Below are 16821 nucleotides of genomic sequence, written 5' to 3'. Positions count from 1 at the left end.
TCCCGCTTTGGTGCAGGGCCCTGGAGTAGACAACCTAGCGAGGTCCCGTCCAGTGCGACGTGGCTAGGACGCTATGCCACGCTACAGAGCCGGAGAAGGAAAGATTAAGGGAGAGAGGGAGGTTTAAGCACTAAGTAACCTCCTCCCTCCCCGGAGCACGTCGCATACTCTGCGCTGTTACTACCTGGCTGCCGCGGTTCAAGGCCACACTGGCTCAGGCTGGAAGTCAGGAGGAGCGTCTGAGTGACCGGCCTTTTGCCTCTGCCGGTGATGGGCTCATGCAAGGCCACAATGGCTACTCTGCCCTTCAAACCGCCCTCTAGCTCAGGACGACTTGCAGGGTGTGCGCACGAGAGCCCCAAGCCCGGAAACAGGGCGAGGATTTCCACGGAGGGACGTAGGCAGGCCTGGGGCAATGGAGACGGGAGGATGATAGCACAGGATAGCAGGGGAGCAACGGGCCAGAATGGAGAAGGACGAGCAAAGCTGTGCATGCAGGAAGTCTAGGGCAAGGATGGCAGGGGCCTGGGTGAGGACTGAGGGGCACGGGCAGAGCTGGGGGGACAGGGCTGGGCTGGCAGGGGGCTGTGGGTCAGGACTGAGGGGCACGGGCAGAGCTGGGGGGACAGGGCTGGGCTGGCAGGGGGCTGTGGGTCAGGACTGAGGGGCACGGGCAGAGCTGGGGGGACAGGGCTGGGCTGGCAGTGGGCTGTGGGTCAGGACTGAGGGGCACGGGCAGAGCTGGGGGGACAGGGCTGGGCTGGCAGGGGGCTGTGGGTCAGGACTGAGGGGCACGGGCAGAGCTGGGGGGACAGGGCTGGGCTGGCAGGGGGCTGTGGGTCAGGACTGAGGGGCACGGGCAGAGCTGGGGGGACAGGGCTGGGCTGGCAGTGGGCTGTGGGTCAGGACTGAGGGGCACGGGCAGAGCTGGGGGGACAGGGCTGGGCTGGCAGGGGGCTGTGGGTCAGGACTGAGGGGCACGGGCAGAGCTGGGGGGACAGGGCTGGGCTGGCAGGGGGCTGTGGGTCAGGACTGAGGGGCACGGGCAGAGCTGGGGGGACAGGGCTGGGCTGGCAGGGGGCTGTGGGTCAGGACTGAGGGGCACGGGCAGAGCTGGGGGGACAGGGCTGGGCTGGCAGGGGGCTGTGGGTCAGGACTGAGGGGCACGGGCAGAGCTGGGGGGACAGGGCTGGGCTGGCAGGGGGCTGTGGGTCAGGACTGAGGGGCACGGGCAGAGCTGGGGGGGACAGGGCTGGGCTGGCAGGGGGCTGTGGGTCAGGACTGAGGGGCACGGGCAGAGCTGGGGGGACAGGGCTGGGCTGGCAGGGGGCTGTGGGTCAGGACTGAGGGGACAGGGCTAGGATAGCAGGGGGCTGTGGGTCAGGACTGAGGGGCACGGGCAGAGCTGGGGGGACAGGGCTGGGCTGGCAGGGGGCTGTGGGTCAGGACTGAGGGGACAGGGCTGGGCTAGCAGGGGGCTGTGGGTCAGGACTGAGGGGACAGGGCTAGGATAGCAGGGGGCTGTGGTCAGGACTGAGGGGCACGGGCAGAGCTGGGGGGACAGGGCTGGGCTGGCAGGGGGCTGTGGGTCAGGACTGAGGGCACGGGCAGAGCTGGGGGGACAGGGCTGGGCTGGCAGGGGGCTGTGGTCAGGACTGAGGGGACAGGGCTGGGCTAGCAGGGGGCTGTGGGTCAGGACTGAGGGGACAGGGCTAGGATAGCAGGGGGCTGTGGGTCAGGACTGAGGGGCACGGGCAGAGCTGGGGGGACAGGGCTGGGCTGGCAGGGGGCTGTGGGTCAGGACTGAGGGGCACGGGCAGAGCTGGGGGGACAGGGCTGGGCTGGCAGGGGGCTGTGGGTCAGGACTGAGGGGCACGGGCAGAGCTGGGGGGACAGGGCTGGGCTGGCAGGGGGCTGTGGGTCAGGACTGAGGGGGCACGGGCAGAGCTGGGGGGACAGGGCTGGGCTGCGCAGGGGCTGTGGGTCAGGACTGAGGGGACAGGGCTAGGATAGCAGGGGGCTGTGGGTCAGGGACTGAGGGGCACGGGCAGAGCTGGGGGGACAGGGCTGGGCTAAGCAGGGGGCTGTGGGTCAGGACTGAGGGGACCGGGCTGGGCTAGCAGGGGGCTGTGGGTCAGGACTGAGGGGACAGGGCTGGGCGAGCAGGGGGCTGTGGGTCAGCCACTGAGGGGCACGGGCAGAGCTGGGGGGACAGGGCTGGGCTGGCAGGGGGCTGTGGGTCAGGACTGAGGGACAGGGCTAGGATAGCAGGGGGCTGTGGATCAGCACTGAGGGGACAGGGCTGGGCTATCAGCGGGCTGTGGGTCAGGACTGAGGGGCACGGGCAGAGCTGGGGGGAAAGGGCTGGGCTAGCAGGGGCTGTGGGTCAGGACTGAGGGGCACAGGGCTGGGCTATCAGGGGGCTGTGGGTCAGGACTGAGGGGCACAGGGCTGGGCGAGCAGGGGCTGTGGGTCAGGACTGAGGGGCACGGGCAGAGCTGGGGGGACAGGGCTGGGCTGGCAGGGGGCTGTGGGTCAGGACTGAGGGGACAGGGCTGGGCTAGCAGGGGGCTGTGGGTCAGGACTGAGGGGACAGGGCTAGGATAGCAGGGGGCTGTGGGTCAGGACTGAGGGGCACGGGCAGAGCTGGGGGGACAGGGCTGGGCTGGCAGGGGGCTGTGGGTCAGGACTGAGGGGCACGGGCAGAGCTGGGGGGACAGGGCTGGGCTGGCAGGGGGCTGTGGGTCAGGACTGAGGGGCACGGGCAGAGCTGGGGGGACAGGGCTGGGCTGGCAGGGGGCTGTGGGTCAGGACTGAGGGGCACGGGCAGAGCTGGGGGGACAGGGCTGGGCTGGCAGGGGGCTGTGGGTCAGGACTGAGGGGACAGGGCTAGGATAGCAGGGGGCTGTGGGTCAGGACTGAGGGGCACGGGCAGAGCTGGGGGGACAGGGCTGGGCTAGCAGGGGGCTGTGGGTCAGGACTGAGGGGACCGGGCTGGGCTAGCAGGGGGCATGTGGGTCAGGACTGAGGGGACAGGGCTGGGCGAGCAGGGGGCTGTGGGTCAGCACTGAGGGGCACGGGCAGAGCTGGGGGGACAGGGCTGGGCTGGCAGGGGGCTGTGGTCAGGACTGAGGGGACAGGGCTAGGATAGCAGGGGGCTGTGGATCAGCACTGAGGGGACAGGGCTGGGCTATCAGCGGGCTGTGGGTCAGGACTGAGGGCACGGGCAGAGCTGGGGGGAAAGGGCTGGGCTAGCAGGGGGCTGTGGGTCAGGAACTGAGGGGCACAGGGCTGGGCTATCAGGGGGCTGTGGGTCAGGACTGAGGGGCACAGGGCTGGGCGAGCAGGGGCTGTGGGTCAGGACTGAGGGGCACGGGCAGAGCTGGGGGGACAGGGCTGGGCTGGCAGGGGGCTGTGGGTCAGGACTGAGGGGACAGGGCTGGGCTAGCAGGGGGCTGTGGGTCAGGACTGAGGGGACAGGGCTAGGATAGCAGGGGGCTGTGGGTCAGGACTGAGGGGCACGGGCAGAGCTGGGGGACAGGGCTGGGCTGGCAGGGGGCTGTGGGTCAGGACTGAGGGGCACGGCAGAGCTGGGTGGACAGGGCTGGGCTGGCAGGGGGCTGTGGGTCAGGACTGAGGGGCACGGGCAGAGCTGGGGGGACAGGGCTGGGCTGGCAGGGGGCTGTGGGTCAGGACTGAGGGCACGGGCAGAGCTGGGGGGACAGGGCTGGGCTGGCAGGGGGCTGTGGGTCAGGACCTGAGGGGACAGGGCTAGGATAGCAGGGGGCTGTGGGTCAGGACTGAGGGGCACGGGCAGAGCTGGGGGGGACAGGGGCTGGGCTAGCAGGGGGCTGTGGGTCAGGACGTGAGGGGACCGGGCTGGGCTAGCAGGGGGCTGTGGGTCAGGACTGAGGGGACAGGGCTGGGCGAGCAGGGGGCTGTGGGGTCAGCACTGAGGGGCACGGGCAGAGCTGGGGGGACGGGCTGGGCTGGCAGGGGGCTGTGGGTCAGGACTGAGGGGACAGGGCTAGGATAGCAGGGGGCTGTGGATCAGCACTGAGGGGACAGGGCTGGGCTATCAGCGGGCTGTGGGTCAGGACTGAGGGGCACGGGCAGAGCTGGGGGGAAAGGGCTGGGCTAGCAGGGGGCTGTGGGTCAGGACTGAGGGGCACAGGGCTGGGCTATCAGGGGGCTGTGGGTCAGGACTGAGGGGCACAGGGCTGGGCGAGCAGGGGCTGTGGGTCAGGACTGAGGGGCACGGGCAGAGCTGGGGGGACAGGGCTGGGCTGGCAGGGGCTGTGGGTCAGGACTGAGGGGACAGGGCTGGGCTAGCAGGGGCTGTGGGTCAGGACTGAGGGGACAGGGCTAGGATAGCAGGGGGCTGTGGGTCAGGACTGAGGGGCACGGGCAGAGCTGGGGGGACAGGGCTGGGCTGGCAGGGGGCTGTGGGTCAGGACTGAGGGGCACGGGCAGAGCTGGGGGGACAGGGCTGGGCTGGCAGGGGGCTGTGGGTCAGGACTGAGGGGCACGGGCAGAGCTGGGGGGACAGGGCTGGGCTGGCAGGGGGCTGTGGGTCAGGACTGAGGGGCACGGGCAGAGCTGGGGGGACAGGGCTGGGGCTGGCAGGGGGCTGTGGGTCAGGACTGAGGGGCACGGGCAGAGCTGGGGGGACAGGGCTGGGCTGGCAGGGGGCTGTGGGTCAGGACTGAGGGGCACGGGCCAGAGCTGGGGGGACAGGGCTGGGCTGGCAGGGGCTGTGGGTCAGGACTGAGGGGCACGGGCAGAGCTGGGGGGACAGGGCTGGGCTGGCAGTGGGCTGTGGGTCAGGACTGAAGGGGCACGGGCAGAGCTGGGGGGACAGGGCTGGGCTGGCAGGGGGCTGTGGGTCAGGACTGAGGGGCACGGGCAGAGCTGGGGGGACAGGGCTGGGCTGGCAGGGGGCTGTGGGTCAGGACTGAGGGGCACGGGCAGAGCTGGGGGACAGGGCTGGGCTGGCAGGGGGCTGTCAGGACTGGCACGGGCAGGCTGGGGGCAGGGCTGGCTTGCAGCTGACTGAGGGGACAGGGCTAGGATAGCAGGGGGCTGTGGGTCAGGACTGAGGGGCACGGGCAGAGCTGGGGGGACAGGGCTGGGCTGGCAGGCTGTGGGTCAGGCTGGGCTGGCAGGGGGCTGTGGGTCAGGACTGAGGGGCACGGGCAGAGCTGGGGGGACAGGGCTGGGCTGGCAGGGGGCTGTGGGTCAGGACTGAGGGGCACGGGCAGAGCTGGGGGGACAGGGCTGGGCTGGCAGGGGGCTGTGGGTCAGGACTGAGGGGCACGGGCAGAGCTGGGGGGACAGGGCTGGGCTGGCAGGGGGCTGTGGGTCAGGACTGAGGGGACAGGGCTAGGATAGCAGGGGGCTGTGGGTCAGGACTGAGGGGCACGGGCAGAGCTGGGGGGACAGGGCTGGGCTGGCAGGGGGCTGTGGGTCAGGACTGAGGGGACAGGGCTGGGCTAGCAGGGGGCTGTGGGTCAGGACTGAGGGGACAGGGCTAGGATAGCAGGGGGCTGTGGGTCAGGACTGAGGGGCACGGGCAGAGCTGGGGGGACAGGGCTGGGCTGGCAGGGGGCTGTGGGTCAGGACTGAGGGGCACGGGCAGAGCTGGGGGGACAGGGCTGGGCTGGCAGGGGGCTGTGGGTCAGGACTGAGGGGACAGGGCTGGGCTAGCAGGGGGCTGTGGGTCAGGACTGAGGGGACAGGGCTAGGATAGCAGGGGGCTGTGGGTCAGGACTGAGGGGCACGGGCAGAGCTGGGGGGACAGGGCTGGGCTGGCAGGGGGCTGTGGGTCAGGACTGAGGGGCACGGGCAGAGCTGGGGGGACAGGGCTGGGCTGGCAGGGGGCTGTGGGTCAGGACTGAGGGGCACGGGCAGAGCTGGGGGGACAGGGCTGGGCTGGCAGGGGGCTGTGGGTCAGGACTGAGGGGCACGGGCAGAGCTGGGGGGACAGGGCTGGGCTGGCAGGGGGCTGTGGGTCAGGACTGAGGGGACAGGGCTAGGATAGCAGGGGGGCTGTGGGTCAGGACTGAGGGGCACGGGCAGAGCTGGGGGGACAGGGCTGGGCTAGCAGGGGGCTGTGGGTCAGGACTGAGGGGACCGGGCTGGGCTAGCAGGGGGCTGTGGGTCAGGACTGAGGGGACAGGGCTGGGCGAGCAGGGGGCTGTGGGTCAGCACTGAGGGGCACGGGCAGAGCTGGGGGGACAGGGCTGGGCTGGCAGGGGGCTGTGGGTCAGGACTGAGGGGACAGGGCTAGGATAGCAGGGGGCTGTGGATCAGCACTGAGGGGACAGGGCTGGGCTATCAGCGGGCTGTGGGTCAGGACTGAGGGGCACGGGCAGAGCTGGGGGGAAAGGGCTGGGCTAGCAGGGGGCTGTGGGTCAGGACTGAGGGGCACAGGGCTGGGCTATCAGGGGGCTGTGGGTCAGGACTGAGGGGCACAGGGCTGGGCGAGCAGGGGCTGTGGGTCAGGACTGAGGGGCACGGGCAGAGCTGGGGGGACAGGGCTGGGCTGGCAGGGGGCTGTGGGTCAGGACTGAGGGGACAGGGCTGGGCTAGCAGGGGGCTGTGGGTCAGGACTGAGGGGACAGGGCTAGGATAGCAGGGGGCTGTGGGTCAGGACTGAGGGGCACGGGCAGAGCTGGGGGGACAGGGCTGGGCTGGCAGGGGGCTGTGGGTCAGGACTGAGGGGCACGGGCAGAGCTGGGGGGACAGGGCTGGGCTGGCAGGGGGCTGTGGGTCAGGACTGAGGGGCACGGGCAGAGCTGGGGGGACAGGGCTGGGCTGGCAGGGGGCTGTGGGTCAGGACTGAGGGGCACGGGCAGAGCTGGGGGGACAGGGCTGGGCTGGCAGGGGGCTGTGGGTCAGGACTGAGGGGACAGGGCTAGGATAGCAGGGGGCTGTGGGTCAGGACTGAGGGGCACGGGCAGAGCTGGGGGGACAGGGCTGGGCTAGCAGGGGGCTGTGGGTCAGGACTGAGGGGACCGGGCTGGGCTAGCAGGGGGCTGTGGGTCAGGACTGAGGGGACAGGGCTGGGCGAGCAGGGGGCTGTGGGTCAGCACTGAGGGGCACGGGCAGAGCTGGGGGGACAGGGCTGGGCTGGCAGGGGGCTGTGGGTCAGGACTGAGGGGACAGGGCTAGGATAGCAGGGGGCTGTGGATCAGCACTGAGGGGACAGGGCTGGGCTATCAGCGGGCTGTGGGTCAGGACTGAGGGGCACGGGCAGAGCTGGGGGGAAAGGGCTGGGCTAGCAGGGGGCTGTGGGTCAGGACTGAGGGGCACAGGGCTGGGCTATCAGGGGGCTGTGGGTCAGGACTGAGGGGCACAGGGCTGGGCGAGCAGGGGGCTGTGGGTCAGGACTGAGGGGCACGGGCAGAGCTGGGGGGACAGGGCTGGGCTGGCAGGGGGCTGTGGGTCAGGACTGAGGGGACAGGGCTGGGCTAGCAGGGGGCTGTGGGTCAGGACTGAGGGGACAGGGCTAGGATAGCAGGGGGCTGTGGGTCAGGACTGAGGGGCACGGGCAGAGCTGGGGGGACAGGGCTGGGCTGGCAGGGGGCTGTGGGTCAGGACTGAGGGGCACGGGCAGAGCTGGGGGGACAGGGCTGGGCTGGCAGGGGGCTGTGGGTCAGGACTGAGGGGCACGGGCAGAGCTGGGGGGACAGGGCTGGGCTGGCAGGGGGCTGTGGGTCAGGACTGAGGGGCACGGGCAGAGCTGGGGGGACAGGGCTGGGCTGGCAGGGGGCTGTGGGTCAGGACTGAGGGGACAGGGCTAGGATAGCAGGGGGCTGTGGGTCAGGACTGAGGGGCACGGGCAGAGCTGGGGGGACAGGGCTGGGCTAGCAGGGGGCTGTGGGTCAGGACTGAGGGGACCGGGCTGGGCTAGCAGGGGGCTGTGGGTCAGGACTGAGGGGACAGGGCTGGGCGAGCAGGGGGCTGTGGGTCAGCACTGAGGGGCACGGGCAGAGCTGGGGGGACAGGGCTGGGCTGGCAGGGGGCTGTGGGTCAGGACTGAGGGGACAGGGGCTAGGATAGCAGGGGGCTGTGGATCAGCACTGAGGGGACAGGGCTGGGCTATCAGCGGGCTGTGGGTCAGGACTGAGGGGCACGGGCAGAGCTGGGGGGAAAGGGCTGGGCTAGCAGGGGGCTGTGGGTCAGGACTGAGGGGCACAGGGCTGGGCTATCAGGGGGCTGTGGGTCAGGACTGAGGGGCACAGGGCTGGGCGAGCAGGGGCTGTGGGTCAGGACTGAGGGGCACGGGCAGAGCTGGGGGGACAGGGCTGGGCTGGCAGGGGGCTGTGGGTCAGGACTGAGGGGACAGGGCTGGGCTAGCAGGGGGCTGTGGGTCAGGACTGAGGGGACAGGGCTGATAGCAGGGGGCTGTGGGTCAGGACTGAGGGGCACGGGCAGAGCTGGGGGGACAGGGCTGGGCTGGCAGGGGGCTGTGGGTCAGGACTGAGGGGCACGGGCAGAGCTGGGGGGACAGGGCTGGGCTGGCAGGGGGCTGTGGGTCAGGACTGAGGGGCACGGGCAGAGCTGGGGGGACAGGGCTGGGCTGGCAGGGGGCTGTGGGTCAGGACTGAGGGGCACGGGCAGAGCTGGGGGGACAGGGCTGGGCTGGCAGGGGGCTGTGGGTCAGGACTGAGGGGACAGGGCTAGGATAGCAGGGGGCTGTGGGTCAGGACTGAGGGGCACGGGCAGAGCTGGGGGGACAGGGCTGGGCTAGCAGGGGGCTGTGGGTCAGGACTGAGGGGACCGGGCTGGGCTAGCAGGGGGCTGTGGGTCAGGACTGAGGGGACAGGGCTGGGCGAGCAGGGGGCTGTGGGTCAGCACTGAGGGGCACGGGCAGAGCTGGGGGGACAGGGCTGGGCTGGCAGGGGGCTGTGGGTCAGGACTGAGGGGACAGGGCTAGGATAGCAGGGGGCTGTGGATCAGCACTGAGGGGACAGGGCTGGGCTATCAGCGGGCTGTGGGTCAGGACTGAGGGGCACGGGCAGAGCTGGGGGGAAAGGGCTGGGCTAGCAGGGGGCTGTGGGTCAGGACTGAGGGGCACAGGGCTGGGCTATCAGGGGGCTGTGGGTCAGGACTGAGGGGCACGGGCAGAGCTGGGGGGAAAGGGCTGGGCTAGCAGGGGGCTGTGGGTCAGGACTGAGGGGCACAGGGCTGGGCTATCAGGGGGCTGTGGGTCAGGACTGAGGGGCACAGGGCTGGGCGAGCAGGGGCTGTGGGTCAGGACTGAGGGGCACGGGCAGAGCTGGGGGGACAGGGCTGGGCTAGCCGGGGGCTGTGGGTCGGGATTGAGGAGCATGGCTCAGCCAGGCCCCGCAGCCAGTGTTCTCAGCCCCTGCCCTGCGAGAGCCACATCCCCCCAGCTTCTAAAGGACACAAGGGAACTGGTTACAGCACATGGTGCAGAGTGCGAAGGGCCCCGAGAGCTCTCACCAGACCCCTAGTCAGGGCCCGGCTGCTTTTACGAGCTGTTTACCCAGCAGAGGCTTCCAGAACAAATAGCGCCTGCTCAGCTGATTTTCTTCCACCCCAACTACTCCCGCTGCAGCCTTTTGTCCTTCGCTGGACCGCAGCCCCGTGTAGTGTCGGCTCATTTCGCTGAGCCAGGAAGCCTGCGTTGGCCATTCCAGGGTCACAGAACCCGCCTCCCCTCTAGGACACTACGTCAGCGACAGCCTGCGGCCCGGGTGACTCAGAGCCTTGCGGCCCCGACCCCAGCGGGTGACTCGGGCAGCCCATGCTGCAGGGCTAACGGTGCGAGTCGGGCTGGAGCCCGGGCTCTGAATCCTGGCAAGGGGGCCAGGTCTCGGAGCCCAGGCAGGAACGGCTACACGGCTATTTTTAGCCCCACCCCGCAATCTGCCCCCGGCCGCCGACCCAGGCTCCGAGACCCACTGCCGGGGGTTTGTTTGGGTTTTTGTTGTTGACATACCATAAACGGTCAGTTGACAGAGCTAGAGGGGATGGGTAAGGGGCAGTAAATCACCAGATGTGGAATCCTAGCAGTTCCGTTCGGCTCTTCAGCCTTGCAAGGCAGAAACCCCAAATACTTGCAGCACATTTAAGAGATTAACCCCCGTTTTACGAAAGGGGAAACTGAGGCACAGAGCAGGGAGGGAATTTGCAGAGATGGGCAAAGTACGCAGCCTGTCCTACTACCGCTGCTTGTCTCTCTCATACAGGCGTGTGGCTTGCGCAAACGCCCGCCTGCCTCGGGGAAATGAGTCCGGGCACTCGGCCCAGAATCCATATGACACCAACGACGATAAAGGACACACGAAGACCACTTCCCCCCATAATGGCATTTATTAATGGGACATTCTACCACTGCAAACAATTTCTAAAGAGCCCCCCTCCCAAAACAAACCCCAAACGAAACCAGGACAGCCGCTTGCTACACCCTTCTTTGCACCCCCACACGGGGAAAGGTGTCCAAACCCAGCCTGGAATTCAAAACAGCTTAATCCCCAGCCCATGCAGCTTCCCGAGGCAGGGGCTTGTAAATCATCAGTGTCCAGGAAGGAGCTCCAGGCGCTGCTGGTACCATCCAGGAAGATCAAAGGAAACCTCTTCATACAGTAAGAATTTCCTCAAGTTAAAAGCAGCAGGTAAAAGCCAAGGGAGGCCAAGGTGGCTAATTTAGCCCATCCTCCCATCCCTTCTCTCACTCCGATTCACATGCCCCCTTGCAAACAATCCTCTGCCCATTCACTACAGGCCCCAGATCAGTTCAGCCAGGGATCTGCCACCACCTTAAAACTCAGTGGCGCCAACGGCTGAGCGATTGCCTCTTGCGAGCCCCTGAGTAACTGCGGCATCAGAACACAGGCGAACGTTTTGAAGCTAAGAGAGAGGGAAGTTCTCCCCAAAATAAATCAGAGCCGTGAGCACCAAACCGATCTGCAAGCCGAAGAAGCAGAGGGTTTGCTCAGTCTAGCGTCTGGGCGTTCAGAAGGTAACACACATTTGACACCACGACCAGACTCAAGAAAGCGTTGTAACAAAAATCATTATCGGATCCTCAGCCTTCCGTGCCGTAGACGCCCGTCTCCCTTCCCCTCATCCCCCGCCCCCAGTTCTCCAGCCTGACTCACTTCCCACCCTCCAGTACTGAAGTTTTGCTGTATTTTGCTTAAGAGACAAATGAGCAAAACTGCTGCAAGGGGACCTGTCTGAGAAAAGCAGACATCTGTGTCCGTGGTCGTCCTGTTTGCTGACAAATGGCTCAGTCAAACCAGTTTACCCGGCACTGGAGAATGTAAATCAAGTACAGCAGTGCCCCCGTTTAGGTAAGTCAAAGTTAAATGGGTCGGCTGGGGACTTTTCTGTGCCAATGAGTCTGCTGGAGAGAGCTAGCCAAAAGCCAACATCCAGAACTGGGACTGCGGGAGGGACGATCTTACATTTCTATCACACTTTGTGTCCGAAGATCTCAAAGCACTTTACAAAGATCAGTGTTATTCACTCTGATTTAAAGGGAGAAACTGAGGTGCTAAGAGGGGAAGCGACTTGCCCAGCATCACACTGGAAGCTGGTGGAAGTCACAGGAAAAGAACCCAGGACTCCAGATAACCTGCTGCCCTGCTCTAACCACTAGACAAAACTGCCTCTGCATCACCGTTTCAACTGTTATTCAAAGCAGAGTGGAAGGGAAGATATAGCCTATTCCAACAGGGATCCAGCCAGCATTGCAAAAGGACACCGCTTGGCCAGACAAGGAGTAGTGCCGGACTTTTTTTTTTTATTATTAACTGTTGCCGTTTAATCATGGTGACAAGTCGTTTCTTATCTTGTGAACTTTCAAACTGCTGGGCTGAGCAAAACAAAACGCTCCTCTCCGCCCCCGCCCCCCTTAACTAGAGCAGCATTTCCAAAGTGTCCCTGAACAGCGTCACACTGATGAAAAGTGCATGGGTCTAAATTGGCCTCAGGGTAATTCACAAAAAGGAACAGTAGCTATAAAAAGACCCTTGAATGGAAAAGCTAATAAAAAACCCAGCCACCTTCTCCCAAGCCCCCGATTGTCTCGTGGTATGGAACTAGTACATTTTTTTCCACATACAAAATACTGTAATATCCAGAATTAGCACAAATGAGCGTCCCGCCCAGTTGCTGCTACTGATTGGCCGCCTCACAAGCGTCTATCCAATCACTGTACACGTCCACCGGTTCTGAAAGATCTGAGAGGGTCAAAGGTCAAGGAAGATGACACCAAAACACCACCACCTCCCCTGAAGCATGGGCTTCATCTTGCACTGGGAGCTTAAGAAATTTTCTTTGCACCTTTCCGACTCTTCCCCACAAGACCTGTCTGCTGGCCCTTTATGACGGCACAGTGGGACAAACACCAGTGCCACTCTGTCCCGCCCTTGCACTTTTCAGCAGTCCATCTCAAAGCACCTTCTGAAGGGAGGCAAGTATCATTAGCCCCACCTTAGAGATGGGGAAACCGAGGCACCTCCAGGGTGAAGTTAGCAGACAGCCTTGCTAACATTTAACTCCGTCATACCAACCATGATTCTCACCCTAGTGTGGACATGGACTAAGAACATGCTATCCAAGCAATCATCTCATGCTGCTGCAGGATGATAAAGGCCAACACGTGAAAGCAAGATGGGAAGTTAATTCTATTTTTTAACGTGTGCTTCTGGACTCAGTTCCTAACAGCTACATGCACCACCCAAGTTTTTTCCTTGCGTCACTGACAGGATCAAGATTGGATGTTTTCCTAGTTCAAACAAAATTATTTTGGGGAAGTCCTGTGACCTGCGTTAGCCAGGTCAGACTAGATGGTCACAATGGTTCCTTCTGGCCTTGGAATCTATGAGCAGGGCTGTATGACTGTCTAGTTATTTTAGCTACTGCCTCTTTGCTTCCAGTTTCCATCACGGGCTGGAACAAGAAGTGCCAAGATACCACAAGCAGCTCTGCACCGAACCCCAGGCAGGGATCTGACTGCAACCAGAGCAGGTTCTAATTTTGCAGATACTTGGACACTTCACGTCGGCAAAGTTCTGGGGACTCAGCAAAACCGGAACTCCAAGACCTCTGTGGCTGAAGTAGAACTGCACGGAAAATACATTTCCCTCCTGGTAGGGGAGATACCATGATCGTGAAGGTGTGCTGCGGGTGTGCTGACCCCTGCGATTTCCCCAAATGCAGGAAACTTGACTGCATAATTTGTGGCAGTGGGGGACTGCGTTCGTGCTTTCCCCTGGCATTTAAAAAAAAAAATCCATGGGAAAAAAAACTACAGTAAAGGTTCAGTCATTAGCAGTGCAAAGGATACACGTTATGGGAGTCTGAAATTCTTCCAGACACACAGTACATGAGATCACGCCAGTGTTCCGAGCCCGGTCCCTGGAACAGAGAAAACAATATTCCAACAATAGCAAATATTTCCAAAGAGCAAGACGAATGGAAGTTCAAAGAGCAAACAAACAAGAGCAAGTGGTTAGAAAAATTGACTTAAGAGAAGAATACACTTCTCTTCCATAGCACCCACTGAAACAAAACACAGCATTAACAAATGAAGCATCACAACCCAAGAGCTACTACAGTTATTCACATTTTACTGACAGGGAAACGAGTGAGTGGAAGGGAAGCAACTTGCCCAACGTGATCACAAAGCAAGTTGGTTGCAAGAGCTGGAAAAAGAACCCAGGAGTCCTGACTCCTAGTCTTCTGCTTTAACCAACGGACCATGTTCTGTCTCAGGATTTAGGAGAAGTTAAGAGAACTAAACACAGGCAGTAGGCTAAAAGAAAAACAAACAAACATAAAAATGTGCAAACCATCTGCCTGCTCTGAAGGGGGAGGGGAAGCATTTGAGATGGTACAAACCTGAGTTCCAGTGTGGTTCATTATACGCTCAAATACAGGAAAACGGGACGAAGATTAGGAAAAAATTCCTAATAGGGAAATCTTGCTGCACTTTCCTATTACTTTTATGGACATGACCCAGCACATGCACAGCCATGCTGATGGGGATATAGCAAAAACCCAAACCCTCTTACTGTGTTGCTAATGTCTGTTGCTCACTTGCACCATTTAAAAATAAGTTACTGAAATGCTTTCATACGGCTCTTGTCACAGATGTAGGTTATACCACACCAATCAATCCAATGGGCCAGTCTAGCTCTGTATCCCACCCTCTACCTGTACCAGATCAAACCAAATGGACCCCTTCTAGCGTGGCTCCCATCTCCAATCGGAAGAGACCAATTGGCCCAGCTTACCCAGTAACGTTCCCCTTCCTTACCATGCCAGATCTGACAAACAGGATCATCAATCTACTGATGAAAAGTGCTATAATAATAATAAATAATAATAATAATAGTAATAACCACCCCTGGCTCTCATCTAGCACTTTTCATCCACAGATCTCAAAGCACTTTACAAAGGAGGTTGGTATTATTATTCCCATTTTACAGATGGGGAAACTGAGGCAGAGGGAGGTAAAGTGACATGCCCACGGTCATCCAGCAGACCAGTGGCAGAGCCAGAAATAGAACCAACCTATCTGGAGTCCTGGCCTAGTGCTCTAGCCTCCCTATAAGAACTAGGTATTAATATCTACCTGGTTTTGTCCCTTGCTACCATACTGGATCAAACCAACGGGCCAATCTAGCCCGGTTCCCTCCCTCTGTCATACTGAGCCAAGGCAACAGCCTAGTGTCCTGTCTCCAGCAGCGGCCAGCACAAGAGGTTTCAGAGAATGAGTGGTGTTGGCCCAATAATGCACCGAACCCCACATTGTGGGGACTTCCTGATCCAGCGCCAGGTGGGAATCAGCGCATCCCCTGCACCCCGAGAGCCGCAGCCCCCATAAGTGTACCCTAATGGGCACTAACACGGCAGGTCAGCGGGCTGCGCCCCCCACCGTGAGAACCAGAGAGGCCTCTCCGGCCCACCCACTTACATTTTGACATCACAGGACTTCTCGTGGTTACAGAAGGGGCAGGTGAACTGCGTCTCCAGGGTGCCCGTCATCTTCTTCTTGGGTGGGGGCTTCCGCTTTGACTTCCTGCGGCCCATCTTTGCGTGCAAGGCACAGAGGAGAGGGAAAGCGTCAGTCCTCTAAGGGCCCGGGGGAATCACGCGTGCTGCCCTTTCTCCTTCATCCACCGCACCTCCCCCCAGCTCCAGGGCGCCCAGGAGTGAGCGTGGGGGGCTACAAGGAGATGGGGGCAGATATGCTCTCTGGGGCTGGATTTAAACCCCGCCCATTATCACAGCTGGTGGGGCATCAAACCCCTCCCCCCAGCTACGGGGCACAGGGGCCCAGCGCCCCCCCATGGGGGCTCCCCCCGGGTACACGTCACAGGGGCCCAGCGCCCCCCCCCATGGGGGCTCCCCCCGGGTACACGTCACAGGGGCCCAGCGCCCCCCCCATGGGGGCTCCCCCCGGGTACACGTCACAGGAGCCCAGCGCCCCCCCCCATGGGGGCTCCCCCCGGGTACACGTCACAGGGGCCCAGCGCCCCCCCCACGGGGGCTCCCCCCGGATACACGTCACAGGAGCCCAGCGCCCCCCGAGCTGCGACCAGGCTACGGGGAGGGGGAGGGGCCAGAGCCGGGGGGGGGGGGGTCGCTCTCAGGCCTCACCTGTCCCCTGCCTCCAGCCTCCCGCCCCGGCCGCGTTTCCAACCGCGACCGGCACTTCCTGCGCCGAACCGGAAGAGAAACACGCTCGCCCCGCCCACCCCGCCGGCTGCCATTGGCTGGCCTCGGGCCGAGCGCGCGGGATGCGGAATGATTGACAGCAGCGGCAGGAGGAAATGAGGTCAGAGCGCGGGGGGGAGGGGTGGTACCAGAACCGGAAGTGGCTCACCGGGCGCTCTGGCTGTTTCCAAGATGGCGGCCGCGGTGGGCGGGGGGAGCTCGGGGCGGGAGGAGCCTCCCCGGGCTCCGCGGCTCGGTGTTGGTGGGGCCGGAGAAGCCCCAACTGGGCCCTGGGGCGGGGCTTCCCCTCCCCCCCCCCGGAACAGGTCTGGGTGACGTCACACAAACGCCTGGATTCTGGTTCCCCCCCAGCAAAGGGAACGAGGGAGGCTGGGACCCCCCCGGGACCCCCCCCAGAGTCCCCCCCGGGACCCCCCCAGAGCTCCCCCCCCCGGGGCTCATTCCGCTTTCGGGGCAGCTGCCCCCCAGCCCCGCCCCCCAGCCAGGAAGTGGGGGGCGGGGGGGGGGGCAGAACAGACGCCCCCAGGTCAGGCTTTGGCCAGGACGCCGGGGTTCACCCCCCGACCCTTGACGTGCCCGGGGCCCTTCAGCGATCAGCAGCCCCCCCCCCTTCTAAATGAAAAACACCTTTGTATCTATTTAACACCATTATAAATGCTGGAGGCAAAGCGGGGTTTGGGTTGGAGGTTGACAGCTCGTGACCCCCCCGTGTAATAACCTCGCGACCCCCCGAGGGGTCCTGACCCCCTGTTTGAGAGCCCTGCTTTAAGCACAGAAGGAAGAGACTAATGAGGGTCTGTGCTGGTTGGATTTGGCCAGGTGTGTTTGTTTTTTGACAGGTAAAGAGAAAACCCCTATTTAAAATCAATCCTGCCCTGCCCACTTGAGATTACTGGCCAGGAAAGCATTTGCAGTTTCACCATTGATACTGTGTAAGTTTCTGTGTCTTACTTGCAGGGCCGCCCAGAGGGGGGACAAGTGGGGAAATTTGCCCTGGGCCCCAAAGGGGCCCCCACGAGAATATAGTATTTTATGGTATTGCAACATTTTTTTTATGGAAGGGGCCCCCAAAATTGCTTTGCCCCAGGCCCCCTGAAT

At 63.4% G+C, this 16821-nt stretch overlaps 1 protein-coding gene and 1 pseudogene across 1 annotated transcript; one reads left to right on the top strand and one right to left on the bottom strand.

The window, feature by feature from the left end:
• Positions 1-10325: 10325 nt before the first annotated feature.
• ELOF1 (elongation factor 1) lies at positions 10326-15779 on the bottom strand. The gene is made up of 4 exons (XM_065576408.1): positions 15646-15779; positions 14960-15075; positions 13328-13398; positions 10326-12218 (listed from the first exon to the last, which is right to left on the bottom strand). Exons 2-4 carry the CDS (start codon positions 15073-15075, stop codon positions 12154-12156), a joined length of 252 nt encoding a protein of 83 aa, XP_065432480.1. The 5' UTR covers positions 15646-15779; the 3' UTR covers positions 10326-12153.
• On the top strand, positions 13120-13255 carry LOC112058935 (U1 spliceosomal RNA; annotated as a pseudogene).
• Positions 15780-16821: the final 1042 nt, after the last annotated feature.

The sequence above is a fragment of the Chrysemys picta genome, chromosome 22 (assembly GCF_011386835.1).
Source record: "Chrysemys picta bellii isolate R12L10 chromosome 22, ASM1138683v2, whole genome shotgun sequence".
NCBI lineage: Eukaryota > Metazoa > Chordata > Testudines > Emydidae > Chrysemys > Chrysemys picta.
This window is presented reverse-complemented; position numbering and strand designations above follow the sequence as displayed.